At 40.6% G+C, this 16,897-nt stretch overlaps 1 protein-coding gene across 1 annotated transcript; it reads left to right on the forward strand.

Annotated features, from left to right (window-relative positions):
* The first annotated feature begins 1,036 nt into the window (after positions 1–1,036).
* Positions 1,037–14,913, forward strand: pdcd10a (programmed cell death 10a). The gene is made up of 8 exons (XM_049576211.1): positions 1,037–1,228; positions 3,836–4,029; positions 8,072–8,125; positions 8,311–8,428; positions 9,004–9,130; positions 11,487–11,565; positions 11,661–11,743; positions 12,174–14,913. Exons 2-8 carry the CDS (start codon positions 3,946–3,948, stop codon positions 12,253–12,255), a joined length of 627 nt encoding a protein of 208 aa, XP_049432168.1. The 5' UTR covers positions 1,037–1,228; positions 3,836–3,945; the 3' UTR covers positions 12,256–14,913.
* Positions 14,914–16,897: the final 1,984 nt, after the last annotated feature.

The raw sequence follows: 16,897 nt of genomic DNA on the forward strand, positions 1-16,897 counted from the left end.
TATGTAGAAATATTAAAACACCTACGCACAATGACAAGACCCATTTCACTCATTCATCCTTGTACATATGAAGGCTTTAAAGTCAGGCAGAGAGACCAGTTCACATAGTTTCAAATATTTTTGAAGGTTATTCCAAGTGAGAGGAGCAGAGCACATAGAAGCTTTCTTCCCCAGCTCAGTCCGTGCACTAGGAACAGACAACATTAACTAGAGATCTCAGACCATAGCTACATTCAGATCTCTGTTCAATCAAAGTACAAATGTATGAAGGGAGTTTACCCAGTATGTCTTTACAAATGAACAAATACCAGTGACTAGCTCAGTCCATAGGGACTTGGGTTGGGAACCGGAGGGCTCCTGGTTCAAGTCCCCGTCTGGACCAACTACGGAGCGTGGACTGGTGGCTGGAGAGGTGCCAGTTCACCTCCTGGGCACTGCCGGGGTGCCCTTGCCCGGCAGTGCCCGGCAGTTCACCTCCTGGGCACTGCCGGGGTGCCCTTGAGCAAGGCACTGAACCCCCCAACTGCTCGGGGCAGCCCCCTCACTCTGACATCTCTCCACTTTGTGCTTGCGTAGGTCCTGTTTGTGCATGTGTGTTAATGACAACGGAGTGAAAAAACTGAATTTCCCCTCAGATTAATAAAGTATATGAAATTAAATTAATGGAAAAAAAAAATGAAGTTTCAAAGATGTTATTTTTTACTTCGAAAGCAATGATAATAAATTGAATGCCCTACTTGTTAGTTTTTTTGTTTGTTTGTTTTGTTTTTAATTTAACATGTGAATAACTAGAAAAGTATATCGACCATACATCATTTTATTGTTTAATTTCAGTCTGACACTTGTATCTTTGAGATTTTCTGCTCGCGATTACCTGACTTTGTATTAGTCACTCTGTTCAATAAAGTTGACATTAAAAAATGCACCACCTGTACCTTTTTGGGACTTGCAGTCCATTGTGGTGGCCATTACAGTGACAACGCATGACGGAGACTCACCGAAAGAACTACAACCAGCCTCTCCTGTGATACCAACGCTCAGCTCTTAACACCGCCCACCCCGGCTCTCAGCTCCAGCTTTGTCTGGCACTAAACTTCCTGAATGAGACTCAAACCATAAAAGGAGGCGTAACTGAAGGGAAACAGCAGCAGCACCTGTGTGTTGTTGTGTCTTTTATATTTATATCACCGGACATTAGCGACACAGCGCCGGTGAACTACAGACGGAGGTGAGCACCTGCTTTGAACTGCTAATCTCATGACAGCGCGTTAACGCTACCTGTGGGTGTTACTCGCTTTTTAAAACACTAAACACCTCTTTCTCTACTCTTTATTGACGACAACCTCACCACAGGTAAGTGTCGTGTATTAACTGTGACCTCTTTCTACCAGAGGGTATAGTTTTTTAGTTATTTTAAAGTGATAAACTGTGACATCACCTGGCATCACTGCCACAAAGGTGGTATGTTCAGTGGACATGGGAAAAGGGAAGACTCTCCTAGCTGTCAAACAGAGAACTAACCTCAGTAACCTCACCATCAAATTTCAGGAAGAAGCAAGATAATTTGTTTCACAAATGCCACCACAGAGAAATTATGGTGCTTGGCTTGTACATGTCACAATGACTTATACCTGTAATCTTATCAGTAGAGTGTTTTAGAGAGCTCCGATTGCCCTGTTGGCTTTGAACTCAGCTGGATGGTAATAAACCAGACATTCAAAATTGTTGTGTGAACTTTGAGCCATTTCAATCAGGAGAGATAAATTAATGGAGTAAAGATAATACTTAATAAAGAACATGAGTGTACAGATTAAGATTTAATAGAGGTCTTAGGCTCTTGGATACCAGAGGGAGATATTTTGTGATTCAGGGACATCTGAGCAGCAGGCACTGGTGGTGGTGGCTGATGACTCTGAGGCAGATGAGGCTGATGAATCCATAAAGACTAGGTGGCAATCGGGGGGTAACACAGACTATCACGTCTTAGTCTCGCCACCAGACAATCAGAGATCTCCGCCTTCTGATAGTCTGGGGACACTCCTTTCTAAAGTGTGTTTAACACACCGGAGAAAATGGCCAGCAACAAAGCAACACCTCTTGCATTTTTGAAAAGGACGAAGGAAACGTGAGCTCCCCCTTTTCTTGTCCGCGAGGAAACAAACACACAGAGAGCTTGAAAATGGATGCCGAGAGATTTAACTCCGTTTTATCAAACGTGTGCACAAGATTGTGGAAATGAAGGACTTACAGCGACTTTGTTTAAAACTTTTAACGCAGTCGGACTATGTTTACGAGCACAAGAGTTCAGCGAGCCACCGAAGGACCGCCCTGCGGATTTACTATTGGTTCTGCAACGTAGGGAGTTTTTTTTTTTTTAACTCTGAAATTGTATACGCCCATCTAAACACAAAATCAGGGAGAAAGACATCAGTTTAGTTAAGCAAAGCATCTAAAGACTGACTTGTGAGTCTAATCACATCTAAAATAGCCTCTCAGCATTACTAATAGGTCGAAATGAGCATTCATCAATATGTTTTAGCACGAAATGGCTGGTTATCAGTGAGCTATTTATAGTACATTTGGTAAGAGTTGGTGGTAAAAGCAAATACATCTGTCCACCCATCTCCATTTTCCTCTGAGACTTTTTTATTTTTAGATTTGGAGTCCATCGCGAGCCTTGCTAGGCAGATTCAAGACTAGCCACCACAACTGAGGTTTATTTAGACATGACCCCAACAACATTCAGAGGAAAAAATGCCAGGCCGTAGACGCAGTTGACAAAATGTTAAAAACTTTTTTAAAATTCTATGTATAGGCTACGTATTTGACGTACTCTTCCGGCTGTTGTTGGGAGCCAACAATAAACTAGCAGCAGATGATTGCAGTGTTTTTGGAGGCAAATAGTTAAAAAGGGAGTTAACAATGTAGCTTGGTCCTAGCCCATGTAGAGCTTTGCATACAAGGAGGAGGAGCTTAAAATCAAATCCAAATGATACAGAGAGCCAGTGCAGAGCAGCGAACTGTAGTTGCTGTCAGGTCTTTGTATGATGACTCACTGGATTCTTGAAAAGATCAGGCACACACATGAAGACAGACCTGGTATGTTAAGCAGTGACTCTGCCCTGCAATAAATGATCTGTTGTATGATGAGTTGAATGAAGACAGACGTCATATTGCATGCTTTAAAAGTGTCACCCAACAAACAATGGCAGAGGAAGAACAGGTCTTGGTGGTGTCAGATAGAGACAGAAAGAGATATCAAGGAATTAAGATGACATCATAGAGACTTTTTACTCTTATTTTAACTAGCAGGATTCACTGTTCCTCATGACAGGATTGAGGAAGAAAAATCACTGACAGTGTACGCCAAGGTTCTATATTTATCACAGTGATATTTTTATTGCAGCAGTAATATTGGAGAGGGTGATCCTCATTCAGGTATGACTCATGCCAGTTTGTCACCATTGCACCCAGTGGGACAGTAAAGCTCACACTCCTCAGCAGTACGGCTGTTGCGTGATGATCATGTCTGTGACTGAAAGGCTTTCTGGGAAGTGGTTCACACGGGATTTTATGACATGTTATGTGAAGGAATAAAGCTGGTGCATTGTTGGAATCATTATGAAATGGATTTTATGACTTTATTTCATAACCAAATTTTATGTCTCCTCTTTTCAATGCAAACACATTTAAATACACCAAAATAAAGTGGTTGAAATGATTCCTGATTTTAACCATGGTGCAAATTTAATTTCATTGTCAGTCATTTTTATCTACCGCCGTCTGTCTCTTCATTCTCGTTCACTTGTCCTGCCTTCTTCGTCGTCTTCTTCAGGTCCTTGTCTGTTCCCATTCTGTCAGCCTCTGTGACTGATTGAATGAGGTGAAGCTGGCATCGGTGGACAAGCACATACACAAAGGACCATTGATTGGTCAGGTATTACCATGGAGGACATGAAGAATGAAGCCGACAGAGCCTCAATAGTCTCTATGGCTCTCTACACTGTGATGTTCCCCGTCTTTAACCAGGTAAAGAATGCAGAGTTTCAGTTGATGTAAAAAAAAAAAAGTGGATGTGATTTGTAGTAAATTGAGGTCAAGTAGAAGAGGCTGTAATGTGTGTTTAAAGAAATGCTGTTGGAGGTTAGCTGAATGAGATTCTGTGCAAGGTTCAGATGTTTATGATGCAGCTGAATAGAGATAAGGGAACAGTAGATGTTCAGTGTTCCTCGTTAATGTTCAGTTAACAACAAGGAAGAAGTGTGAGCGAGGATATGTGCTGTCATTGTCGTTATGTGGTGTGTGTTTGAACAGTGGCCGACGAAGGCCCAAAACATTTTCATTAGGAGAAAGTTGCTGCAGCTTCAGGATCAATGCCAATTCAAAAACACAGACAGAAATCCAAAACAACTTAAACAACAGAAATGAGCTGCAAATTAAAAGAAATGCCGCAGAGAGCCAAAACAAATACATTAACAAACCATGCAGAGGCAAAAACACAAACACTGAAAACAAATGCAACAGAAAAACACTGCATAACCAGTCAACACAGCGGAAGTTCTCCAGGGCAAGCGCCTTCGACCCGACGGAGAAAGAGAGACCAGACAAGCGAGTGTGCTTGTTTTTGAAGAGGGAAGAAAAGTGAAGTAAAGAGGAGACATAAAAAGGTACGTATACTTTTTATCTGTGACCAGCAGCTCTATAGCTCGCTCTGTCAGTCTGTCGGTCAGTCTACAAAAAGTTTCCCAACCCTGGCAGCCACAGTTTTTGCCCTAGTTAGTTGAAACTTGGCATGGAGATCAAGTGTGCGTGTATGTAATGGACCTGCACTTGTATAGCGCCTTTCTAGTCTTCTGACCACTCAAAGCACTTTTTAAACCACGAGTCACATTCACCTATTCACATATGTATTCATACACTGGTCGCAGAGGCTACCAAGGATTTTAATGCACTTACACACCAATTGGGAGCAATTTGGGTTCAGTATCTTGCTCAAGGATACTTCAACAAGCGGACTGGAGGAGCTGGGGATTGAACCCCTGATCTTCCGATTAGCGGTCAGTGTGTGGAGGGCTGTTTGTGCGCATTTGCACTTGTCTACATTTGACACTTAGTCTGTTACAATATTATAAAAGTGCAATACATACACGTAGCTTGCATCAACTAGAAATCCAGTCTGGATTACTTGGATTAAAACAATTACAGACTCATTTCTAATCTACGTTTTCGTATTAAGTTTTAGAGAACATTGTTTTTAATACACTGCTGGCTCATCTAACCAACAATGACATTTTAGAGCGGCTCCAATCTGTTTATCGAGCAAACCACAGCACTGATACAGCCCTACTGAAAGCTGTAAATGACCTGAGAATTATTGCGTATGCAAACAATGTGGCTGTTCTTCTTTTAGGCTTAAGTGCAGCATTTAGTACAGTTGACCACAGTATTTTATAAGACAGACTGAAGAAATGGGTTGGTGTCTTTGATAGTGTTTTAGTTTGGTTTAAGTCATATTTAACTGATAGACAGTCTTTTCGGCAGACTGGGTGCTCATATGAGACTTATGGTATTCCTCAAGGAAGCATTTTTGGCCCAGTTTGGTTTCTTTTTATATGTTTCCACTTGGAAACATTTTGAGCTGCCACCATATCAGTTATCATTTTTATACTGATGCCACACAATGATACATCTCTGTCACCTCTGTCACACCAAATGCCCCTAATGCACTGCATGCTCTCATTGCCTGTCTAGCTAACGTTAATGTATGGATGAGTAAAAACATTTAAAGCTAAATGAGGAAGAAACCGAGATTATTTTAACTGGACCCAAAGCAGCAAGAGAAAAACTGCACTCAATATTTAGCTGCTTTAGCAAGCACATTAAATGTAATGTTACAAACTTTGGAGTGGTTTTAGACACAGATTCAAATTTTAATTTGCATTTTAACAAGGTCATCAAGACATTCTTTTTTTGTTTTAGATACATAAAGTCAGACCTTTCTAACCTAAAAAGATGCTGAAATACTCACTCAGGCTTTCATTACCAGTCATTTAGGCTATTGCAATTTCCTTTTCACTGGATTACCCAAAAAGTCCATAAAAGAAACTACATTTATTTCAGCAGCCTTGTTAACTAAAACAAGGAAAATGGATCACATTACCCCACTGCTTTAGTCACTACACTGACTACTTGTATGTTTTAGAATTGATTTTAAAGTTAATTTACTTGTTTATAAAGCTTTAAATGACCTTGTCCCTCCATTCATCAGAGATTTATTTTCATTTTATGTTCCAGCCAGATCACGAAGGTCCTCCACTGCTTTACTTTGAAATGTTCCTCATGTGTCCCATAAAAGTAGTGTTGAGAGTGCTTTTCAGTTTTATGGCCCAAATTGTGGAACTCACTGCCTCTGGATATTAGAATGTTGAGCTCCTGCAGTATTTTTAAACGTAAATTAAAGACCTGTCTTTTTAATTTTTTAGTTTTAAGTTTTAATTACCTTATTTTGTCCGTGTTGTTATTTTTTACTCTATATTATTTATTAGTTTTTATTCTCTAGATTTTTATATAGAATTATTTTGTATTTTTTTGTATGTATTTTATTGTTTTGTTGTAATGTCCTGATCTTGCAGTACTTCATGTATAGTTGTATATGTTAATCCTTAAATTGTGTCTATGTTCTTTCGAGTTTGCTATGTGAAGAACTTTGTATGAGGCATGTTTGTATGAAAGGTGCTATATAAGTAAAATTGAATTGAGCTTAACAGCTAATCCTGTCAGGGAGTCTATCCCAGTTGACAATGGTTGAGAGGCGGGGTACACCCTGGACAGGTCACCAGACTATCACAGGGCTGACACATAGAGACAGACAACCATTCACACTCACATTCACACCTACGGACAATTTAGAGTCACCAATTAATCTGCATGTCTTTGGACTGTGGGAGGAAGCTGGAGTACCTGAAGAAAACCCACGCTGACACGGGGAGAACATGCAAACACAGAGGGGCTCCCCCAATTTGGGTTCAAACCAGGAACCTCTTGCTTTGAGGCGACAATGCTAACCACTGTTCCACTGTGTATGCTGATGGAAGCATTCAGCTCAAATCACTGCCATGCTTAAAGGTACACTATGCAGGAATTGTTGGTTACTGTTCGTGAACATGTAGCTTCCTTTCATATGCGTGCTGCTACTACCTGGTTGCTACCTTTTTATAAAGTCCCGACCACAACTCTTCATTGTTACTGGCTGGGGCTCCATGCCCAGGAACGTCCCTAACACAGCAAAATAGGAAGAAAGTAAGAAAAAGTGGTTAGAAGTGATGATTAAGAGGGATTACTTTTTTTGTTTTTGAGAAAAATCCTGCATAGTATACCTTTAACCTCACAGAGCCGCAAACATATCTGTAGAAATTAGATAAGCATAGAAGTCTTGTTTTCTATTCTCTGGCTGATCTGTCTAAAAAAATGGACAAACATAAACACACAGGGGTCAAACAACAAAAGTGACAAGACAGATACAATCAGTAAAAGATACTACTGTGCATGTGGCAATACATACTTGAAAACAAAACAACTGGATCAATCAATCAAATAAATTACACACAACTTTTTACTGAACACAATTGTGTCCACTCATCCTGAACCTGATCACTGTAGTCGTTTTTTATTTTTATTTTCCGATTTTAAAATATTTCATGTTCTTTTGGTTAAGTTTGAAAGGAAATTGATGATTAAAGGACTTTTTATTTTAGAGCTACACACATGTGAGTACACAGAGGGCAGACTGACAGACTGAACTTCCGGTCTGAAGTAGCGGCGAGCTCTGTAATACCAGAATATCAGCTCAGAGGAATGAAATAGATTTCAGTTCTACAGACGGACAGACTCAACACAGCTTTTCACAGCACAATAGCAGTGTGTCCTTTGATACTGCAGGATTCCTGGCTTGTATGTGATGTCTGCAGAATTACATTTCAGGACAGAAGAGAGGCCATGATAAGAGCAAAGATGTGTGTTTGTGTTACAGCCACTGGCTTACGTTTGTGTGTCTGTGTTCTGTAACTTGCAGTTGGAGAAAGTCAATTTATCAGCAGCGCAGACCTTGAGAGCAGCCCTTATAAAGGTAAAAAGAAAAGTTTTCTTCGTTAGTTGGTTTTGGATGAGCTGCCATCTTTCCTGTAATAATTGTGCCAATACTTGTACGTTTTGAATCATTTTAGACCATCAGCTGAATTTTAGATTTGATAGATTTTAGTGCCACAAAAGACCAAGATTGACTGGGATTGCTGTGTGTCTGTGTGTTTCAAGGCAGAGAAGGAGAGTCCAGGTCTGACCCAGGACTTTGTTTTGAAGATACTGGAGAAGAAGAACGTGAAAATCAACTATCATGAGTCTCTGCTTCGCATGGCTGCAGATGATTTGGATGGTAGGATGCTCAGTGAATGGTGGGAATATGATGTGACACATAGGGCAGCCATGTAGACGTATTAAACTATCCGACATTAAGTTTCTGCCAGCACATGCACTTCCAACCTAGCTTTGGTTTCTGTGATGCCTTTGCCCACATACCATTATACCCATTCTCCACTGGGGGGAGCTGTTTCTCCACAAATCCACCACTCCCCCCTTTTTCAAATGCTCCTCCGTTTCTGTCTGTAATTGAATTCCTTGTGCTGTGTACAGTGATTGATGGTAGTAATGAATTCACACATGCATACACACACACTTTGGATGAATTTTAAATGTACCTGCTGTGTGGCACAGCCCAAGTTCTGCTTTAATCCTGCCGTCGGTTAACAAACTAAACACTGTCACTTTAAAGTGTGTGCACACACACATTCACACAAGTATATTTGATGCCGTATTAATTTTATACATTTGCACAGCAGACCACCATTATTAATGGCTCCGCTCTTGTGTCCCCTGCAGGTATTTGCATGTGAATTGACATGCTGGGGTCTGAGGAGTTTGTGATTTTTCTCTTTGTCTTTGTGTTTTCAGAGTTGGTGATTGACAGGCGAGAGCCAGAGTTCCAGGAGCTGAACGAGAGGGCCCGCGCTCTGAAACACATCCTCAGCACCATACCAGATGAGATCAATGACAGAGTAGGCTTCCTACAGACCATCAAGTAAGACAGCTCAGTGTGTGAGTGTGAGAGCGGGTGTGCAATGTACGCCAGGTTTAATTCTATATAAAAGTTTCAGTCCAACTTCTTGTGTTAATTGTATACATCACTACAAAATGCCTCTAGAGGATTTTGCCAACCACTGCAGTAGGTGGTTATAATCTTTCTCTTTCATAGTTTATTTGGTGCTAAAGGTTTGATACAGTGTGTGTATTTGTGTTAATGACCCTCAATGCATTAAAATTATTATTTTGTGTGTGTGTGTGTGTGTGTGTGTGTGTGTGTAGTTTTGGATGAGGCGTAGTGGAATACAAAATCAAAGGAAATACCTGAGTATCTGTGAATCAATGCAGATTTGTTCTATGCAGCATAATAGCACAAAGACAAAGCTGAAAATCATTCAGTAGTTCCTGGGGAGTTTTGAGGTCAGTCTGAGTCAAAACAAACACATGCACACTCCACACACTTTAGTGCATACCTTGCTATCTACAGCTAACGTGTATTGTTGGTACGTTAGCTGTATGTGGTGAATAAATAGAGAATGCATAAACAGGTCAGTAGTCCTGTTCATGCTTGACACTTTCTCTGAACACACCTTAAAGGAAACAGCCACTTCAGAATGAAAATGCAGACGGTACTTACTGACCCTCATGCCGACAAGAAGTCTAGTGTAGTTTTTTAATCCACAGAACTCGTTCAGGGTATCGGAGGATAACAGCTAGCCGGAATAACAGCTACACTTGAAGTGCATGGAACCCACATTTTGAAAATGTAATAAAACTCTGCTAATGCATTTCAAAAATGTCAGAACAGCTCGTCTGTCTTAATCCAAGTGCCCTGAAGCCGCGGCATGCAAAATTGACTTGAAAAGACATATTTTACTCCACTTTTATAACATAATTTCTCACCGTGGTCAATTAGCCTGCCCTGCAGGTGTGCTGCATTTACATGGCAACTCGCGAAAGAGTGTTGGTGTCATTGTGTTATCATGACATTGATTCACCCGATCTAGTATCAGTAGATGTGCTGTTTGGGCAGCAACAAAAAACTACAATATTGTGAATGTTAAAATTAATGTGCAGATCATCCTTTGTGCACTTATATAATAGTTGTTATTCCACTGTAACACAATTTATTTGGCTTCTTGTAACAGAAATAGGTTAGTAGTATACAGCTGTTAATTATTATTATTGTTATTATTATTTTTACGCAGTGGAATTGGAATTGGATACTCAGTATATTCAGGTATTGGAATCAGTATCAGGAAGAAAAAAATGGTGTCTGAACATCTCTAGAGATTGAATTTAATTGTGTACATCCACAGGTTGTTTGATATTTAATGGACATTTAATGGAATTTGCCATTTTTTTCCCAACTGGTCAGTTGTGCTATATCTGCGACTGGTTATAAAATAAAAATCAGCATTTACGTCAAATACACAATTTTTCAAGTCCTATTTTTAATTTGCAACACAAGTGTCGAGCGTGGCAGTTCATTGGCAACCTTGGGAACAGCAGCCATGTCAACTCAATCGGTCTTCAGCAGTTCGATACTCGATACTTAGAACTCTCCATGAACAAGATACTAAACCCTGAACTGCTCCCAATGGCTGTTCTGTCTGTGTTTGAGTGCGAGTGTGTTAAGGTGGCAACTTGTATGATAGCCTCGGCCACTAGTGTGAATATGTGTGTGAATGGTGAATGTGACTCGTAGTGTTGAAAGTGGTTTGAGTGGTCAGATGACTAGGAAGGGGCTGTGCAAGTGCAGGTCCATTTCGCAGTCTTCCATCTCACGCAACGTCTTAGTCTTCATCAGCCTGTGGAACGAGTTAAAGTGTTTAGAAATTAAATCATTAAAACATGCAACACACACACACATCTTAGTATTAGACATGTCTTTTTATGTTATAGAATAGTGATGACAAAACTGTAAAGTCCCTGCATGCCATTTTGTATCCCTGTCCACTGCACCACACTACACACATACACACACTACAGAGAGAAAGTGAAAGACATTTCATTTTCTTGGCCCACTTTGCCATTATTTTGATCGAATTCAATACTCTTAGTGAGTCACTGCTTAAGTTACTTACCCAGCGGAGGGCTTAGAAATGAAGTCAATTCAAAAGGAATGCTGAAAAATTAAAGTTATGAAACGGCAGATTTCAAGTGCATACGAGGGGAGAAAAAGTTGAAGGTGAAAGCATGCTCGTGAGAACAGGGAAAGAAAAGGAGACGACGAGCAGGATCAAGGAAGCTGTAGTTATCAGGGTATCACTGCCTGACAAGAAACAGACAGATTTGGCGATATTGTTTTGCTAACGTGCATTTATTTGTGTGTGTGTGTGTGTTATCCACAGAGACATCGCCAGTGCCATCAAGGAGCTGCTAGACACAGTTAACACTGTCTTCAGGAAATACCAGTATCAGAACAGACGCGTAAGTAGATACATGAGGAAGACAAAGTGCATTTAAACAAACGTAGCTTCTGTGGAATAAGTGGAGCTGAAAGGATGTCTGTGTTTATTGGTTAGGCACTGGAACACCAGAAGAAGGAGTTTGTGAAATACTCCAAGAGCTTCAGTGTCACTCTCAAAACCTACTTCGGAGATGGAAAGTATGATACTGTTTCTAGTTATTCTCTGTTTCAGGAGGTTTTTCTGTCTGTTTTCTGTCCTCGCTTTCAATCATTCAGCCTTTTCTTTTTCACATGCACACACTTCTGCCAACGCATTTTAATAGCTGCACACGCACGCACACACACACACACACACACACACACACAAACACACACATACACTTACACACACTGTCACCACCATGTAAATGGTTGTCGTTTGATCACAGGCCCGCTTCTATCAAATCCACCATTACTGAATAATTCCCTTGACCCATTTCCTGTGGATTCACGCTGGCTTGTATTCTCTGAAGCCTGACATTCTCCATTCCAGCCAGATCAAAGTGATCAATCCTAATATTGTTGCCATGGTTTCTTTGCTGTGTGATTGACACGTGTGTCCTTGTGTCTCTGTCACGGTTGTTTCCAGAGTAATAAACGTGTTTGTCAGCGCCAACCGGCTCTGCCACCAAACCAACATGATACTGCAGGCCTTCAAGATACTGGCGTAGGAACCCGAGAAGACGCGCGCGCGCGCGCGCACACACACACACACACACACACACACACACACACACACAGATGTTTTCATTAGCGAATAGGTGATATGAGGTTTTGTAATTTGTAAAGACATTTTATTATTTTGGGCTGTATAATTTATAATTCTGTGGCTTTGAGGGGAGATCAGGTAGTTTGAGGTTCAAAGTGAATCAGGTTGACAGTAATTGCCAGGGATTTTTAACTCTCTTTTATGTTGTTCTTTTATCAGATTCTTAAGTCGATATTTCTTCGTTCCTTTATACATTTCCCTCTCTGTTAAGTGCTCTGTGGTGCTGAAAAAGTTTTGGGGAAATGTGATTATTTCCCATGTCCTTAAAAGTTTGGTGATTGCGCAAGTCTAAAAAAGTACAATGGAGAAAAAAAAAAGTGGGACTCAGTTTCCGAACACATTCCCACATTTTTGCGCCTTTACTCTCTTTTTATTGTCAGTTTTCCTTTTGTTAGAGGTAATCTTGATCTATTCGATGGAATCACGTACCTGCCGATAATATCCTGCCGCTATCAGCATACATCACATTCGACTTAAATCTAATAGGTTCAAATTCTGTCAGGAGAAACGTTCAGGAATTTGAAATGGAGGCTGCGTTCACTGTCTGCTGTCATTGTCCTGTACTGTTCTAGTGTGCACTGCTTCACCCGGTGCACCATAAGCACATCATATCCAGGTGAGCTGTCTAACTTTGTACTTTAGTCACAGAAATATCTACATTCACTTAAAAACACGTACAAAAAACAAATGAAGATTCCTCTTTATTCACCTCTTTTATTGCCAAACTTTATATATGTATATGTGTATAAGTGCACCATGAGAAAAGTCTTGATGAAACAATCAAAAGGCATTGCTTTTCATTGTTTTCTATGAGCAGACAAACACTCATAGCATCAAACACTAAGTACCTGAAATCAACTCAACCATCTTTATTCAACACATAATTTCGTGATATCCTTGCAGTCATGGTGTTAAATAATAAATCCCGAGTCCTCTTGTCTGGGACCGAGACAAGACTACAAGATGTGGTCAAGTCCGAGACACGACGGAGACCAAAAAGAGACCAAAAAGTGGTCTCAAGACCAAGACCCATCTGGAGTACTACAACCCTGGTACACTGTCAGCTTTGTTTGCCGTATATCAGTGGTTTAAACCATTTCTTTTTCTTGGGACCTCTTAATTAGCTACTTGTGCAGCCCTGTCTCCCAGCCCAAGTCATTTGAATCAGCAAACACATTTTGACGGAAACTTAATGCAGAGCAAATTATGTTTTCAATTAACATAATGAGGAGATGTTGCTAGTTAACGTATCTAGCAAGTTGCGAAAATGTTGATACTGAACGCATCAGCAAAATGCTCACTGACAACATATTTCAGTTGTTTTCTGCCAAAATAGGCAATTATGCAATACACCATCCACTTCTAGTGACTACAGCATTACTTTTTTTAATTACTGTTTTTTATTAGCAGTTAGCTTAAATCACAATCTTTCCCCAAAGTGCATTTGTGCCTGAATTTAAGTCGAGAGTCCTTGCTATAACATTTTTGTTTTTTAAATGTAACCAAAATCATGATCTTTCCCTAAACGTAACCAAAGTGCTTTTGTTACCCAAACCAAAGATAGGAGTCTGGACACAAACCCGAAGTTCTGGTGTCAAGGTCCTGCACTCTGTACAATTAAGAAAGCAGTTTAATTACGGACGAATGTAATTTCCAGGAGACAGACTTGACATGTGACATGGGGTGGGAGAAGTTCAACCACAATGATTTTTTTTCCCTTTTTCTGATCATTTGATGTAAAGCAAAAACAATTATGTGTGAATTTCTTTCATTTTTTTTTTATCCTGTATCTGCACAAAAATTCAAATCTACCATAAAACTCTTTGAACCCTACATTTCACTTTATTGTTTGCTGGTGAAAGTTCATTTCCCCCTCCTTTTCTAAATGTGGCAAACTTCACCATCGATGGCAGGAGATCACACTGGGATATTTCCAGCAAAGCCATCACAGTGTTTGATCAAAGATTTTTTTTTTTTCAGAAATCCACTGACATCTGTTTGAATGTCACAGATTTTACATCAATGAGCAAATCCTTTGTTTTGTGCTCCAATTTGTAGCACAGTCTCACACGGGGGAGTGCAAGGGCACAGCTGCAATCGTGGGCACAACCTGGTGCTGAAAAACAGGTCGGCTGGTAGAGTCCAAATTCAAAAGTAGTTGAAGGTCATTGCGACAAATGCCAGAAGCAGACTTGGTTCAGTGAAAGAAGGTACAACAGAGGAAGTTAAAGGACTTCAGTAATATTTCTCAGAATGATCAAGTGTAACACTCACTGGGTATTCTTTTCAACTTCTAAAGATATGAATATTTAAAAAACACAATTGTTAAATGATGGTTAGTGACTTAATTGAAGTTTTATCCAGATTTCTAAGAATTTGAAGCAGCAGATTTTGATCTTAATAAGCTTACAAGACTGTATTTGATCATGACTGTATCATTTCTCTCTCTGTCTTTCTCTCTGCCTGATACTTAAATTGCCATGGCAACATTCTCCGAACCAATGTAAATAAAATTCCTCAAGGACTATTAAACAAGAGTCATGAAGGTTGACTTGAGAAAGCATTTTTTTCTCTTTTTATTGGAAATTAAAGGAGTTTTGTCACATGAGAAAGATTTTCAAAAGTGGGTCTCTCTTCGGATTTCCATTGTAGTATGAAAGTGCTTCATTTCTGCTCAGTTGCCCTTGCGTTCTCTTTCTTCACATGCACCTCTTTCCTCCCAATACTAAGATCCGTACCCATTTTTTTCCCCCCATTCCAGCAACTTCATTCTTCTCCCTGTATAATAGTGGATTTTCCATGGTGGATTTGTGGTGGGCTATTTTTGGGCTCTGTACTGGCTCCTACATGCACCACTGTAATCCAATTGTGATAGAGTTAATTTTTAAAGCTTTATTATTGAAATTGCTGAGACCTAATTTTCTGATCCTGTCAGCGTTGACGACCGCTGTAATCAGCTAATTCAAGTTATTCCAGGCCATTAAGTCACTCGCAGGGATTGGTCGTGGTCACTGAAGCAGCGGGGAGGAAGGGGAAGTGATCATATCTGTTGGATGTAAAGTTTCTGTCTGCGTTCATGCTCGCAGTCATATTTGTCTCAGTTTAAAAACCCCCAGTTAGACTTTCTCCTTTTTTTCTTGTGTGTGTGTGTGTGTGTGTGTGTGTGTAGCTATGAGTGACCCACAGGAAGTTCTCTCAAAGGCATTCGAATGGCACTATAAAGCTCTGGTGGTGTGTGGTTTATTTTCGTCCAGGTCCAGGTTCACATCAGTACTTTTTTACTTGTTTCAATGCACAAAGACTTTTATGAGCAGCAGTAGAATACCAATGTTCTTGTGAGTTGTGTTGCTGTAGCTATGGTGTGCGTGTGTGCGTATCTGGGTAGGGTGGTAATTGTACCCCATACAGATTATCTCCTCTCCAGTGCCTAATCTGTGAATAGAAGTAACACACACACACGCACATTGTTACGTACAGACGATAGGGCCTGGACTCACAAACACAACTCTTTTTGACTACTTGGTTGCCAGGAAACTTAGTCTGAGTCTTTGAGAGTGAGGGATAATAAAAGAAAAGAATTGTGTGTGTGTGTGTGTGTGTGTGTGTGTGTGTGTGTGTGTGTGTGTGTGGCCTCTGCCACTGTCTGGGCTACTGGGGGCAGTTAGTTAACTCTCTCTGGGTGTGTGTGTGCCGCAGCCAAGGCTGGTAGCATTGATTGCTTCTCAGACATCGCTGGCTTAGACAAACCTCTGGACACAAAGAACCTCCTACGGACAAGACCCAGCCAAGGCCAAGAAGGACCAACCAGTGGCTGAGGATTTGTTTGAAATGTCATACATTTGAAAAATGGTGTTTCAACACCTCAGAGCACGGGGGATTCTGGGACAGTTTTCTGTGGACACCCGTTGTGGACTGAGTAAGTTAGGTAAGTTTGAATTTGTTATTAAGTGAGAAAGTGTGCTCAGCTCGACGATATGGGCTTCATTATTAAAAATCTGCTTGACTGAAGCGTGTGTACACACTGGGAGTCCGGGGAAAGGCACAGCTAACTTGACAGTGATGTTGCCAGGCCAAGAGGCTGTCATTATGCAGTTACAGTCTGCTGCTAAGATGGCTTTTTGGACAGTTTGACTGCAGCGGATGATACTCTGTGCTACTTTAATGAATTCCGGATAGAAATCCAGCAGTGACAGTTTGGAGAGAGTTGACTGGACCTTAAGGGGCCATCGAGGAAGAAGAGAAGCAGCTCTGGTAGGTGGATTTGTTCACCAGCAGATATGCTAGCACTATACTATATATTTTCCTGTTAAAGGTCCAGTGTAGGATTTAGTGGCATCTACTGGTGAGGCTGCAGATTACGTGTAGGAGAACTACAGTGGCCAATGTGCCAGTGGTCCTGTCTAGAGCCAGTGTGGTTATCCATTTTCGGCTTCTGTTAAACAACATGGCTGACTCCCTGGAAGTGGAGCCGCTCATGGGTGTTTAAAAAGAGGTGGAGACAGTGTTTGAGACATGCCACTGCAGTATAAATGGATCTTCCGCAT

Source organism: Epinephelus fuscoguttatus, linkage group LG5 (genome assembly GCF_011397635.1).
Source record: "Epinephelus fuscoguttatus linkage group LG5, E.fuscoguttatus.final_Chr_v1".
Classification (NCBI taxonomy): domain Eukaryota; kingdom Metazoa; phylum Chordata; class Actinopteri; order Perciformes; family Serranidae; genus Epinephelus; species Epinephelus fuscoguttatus.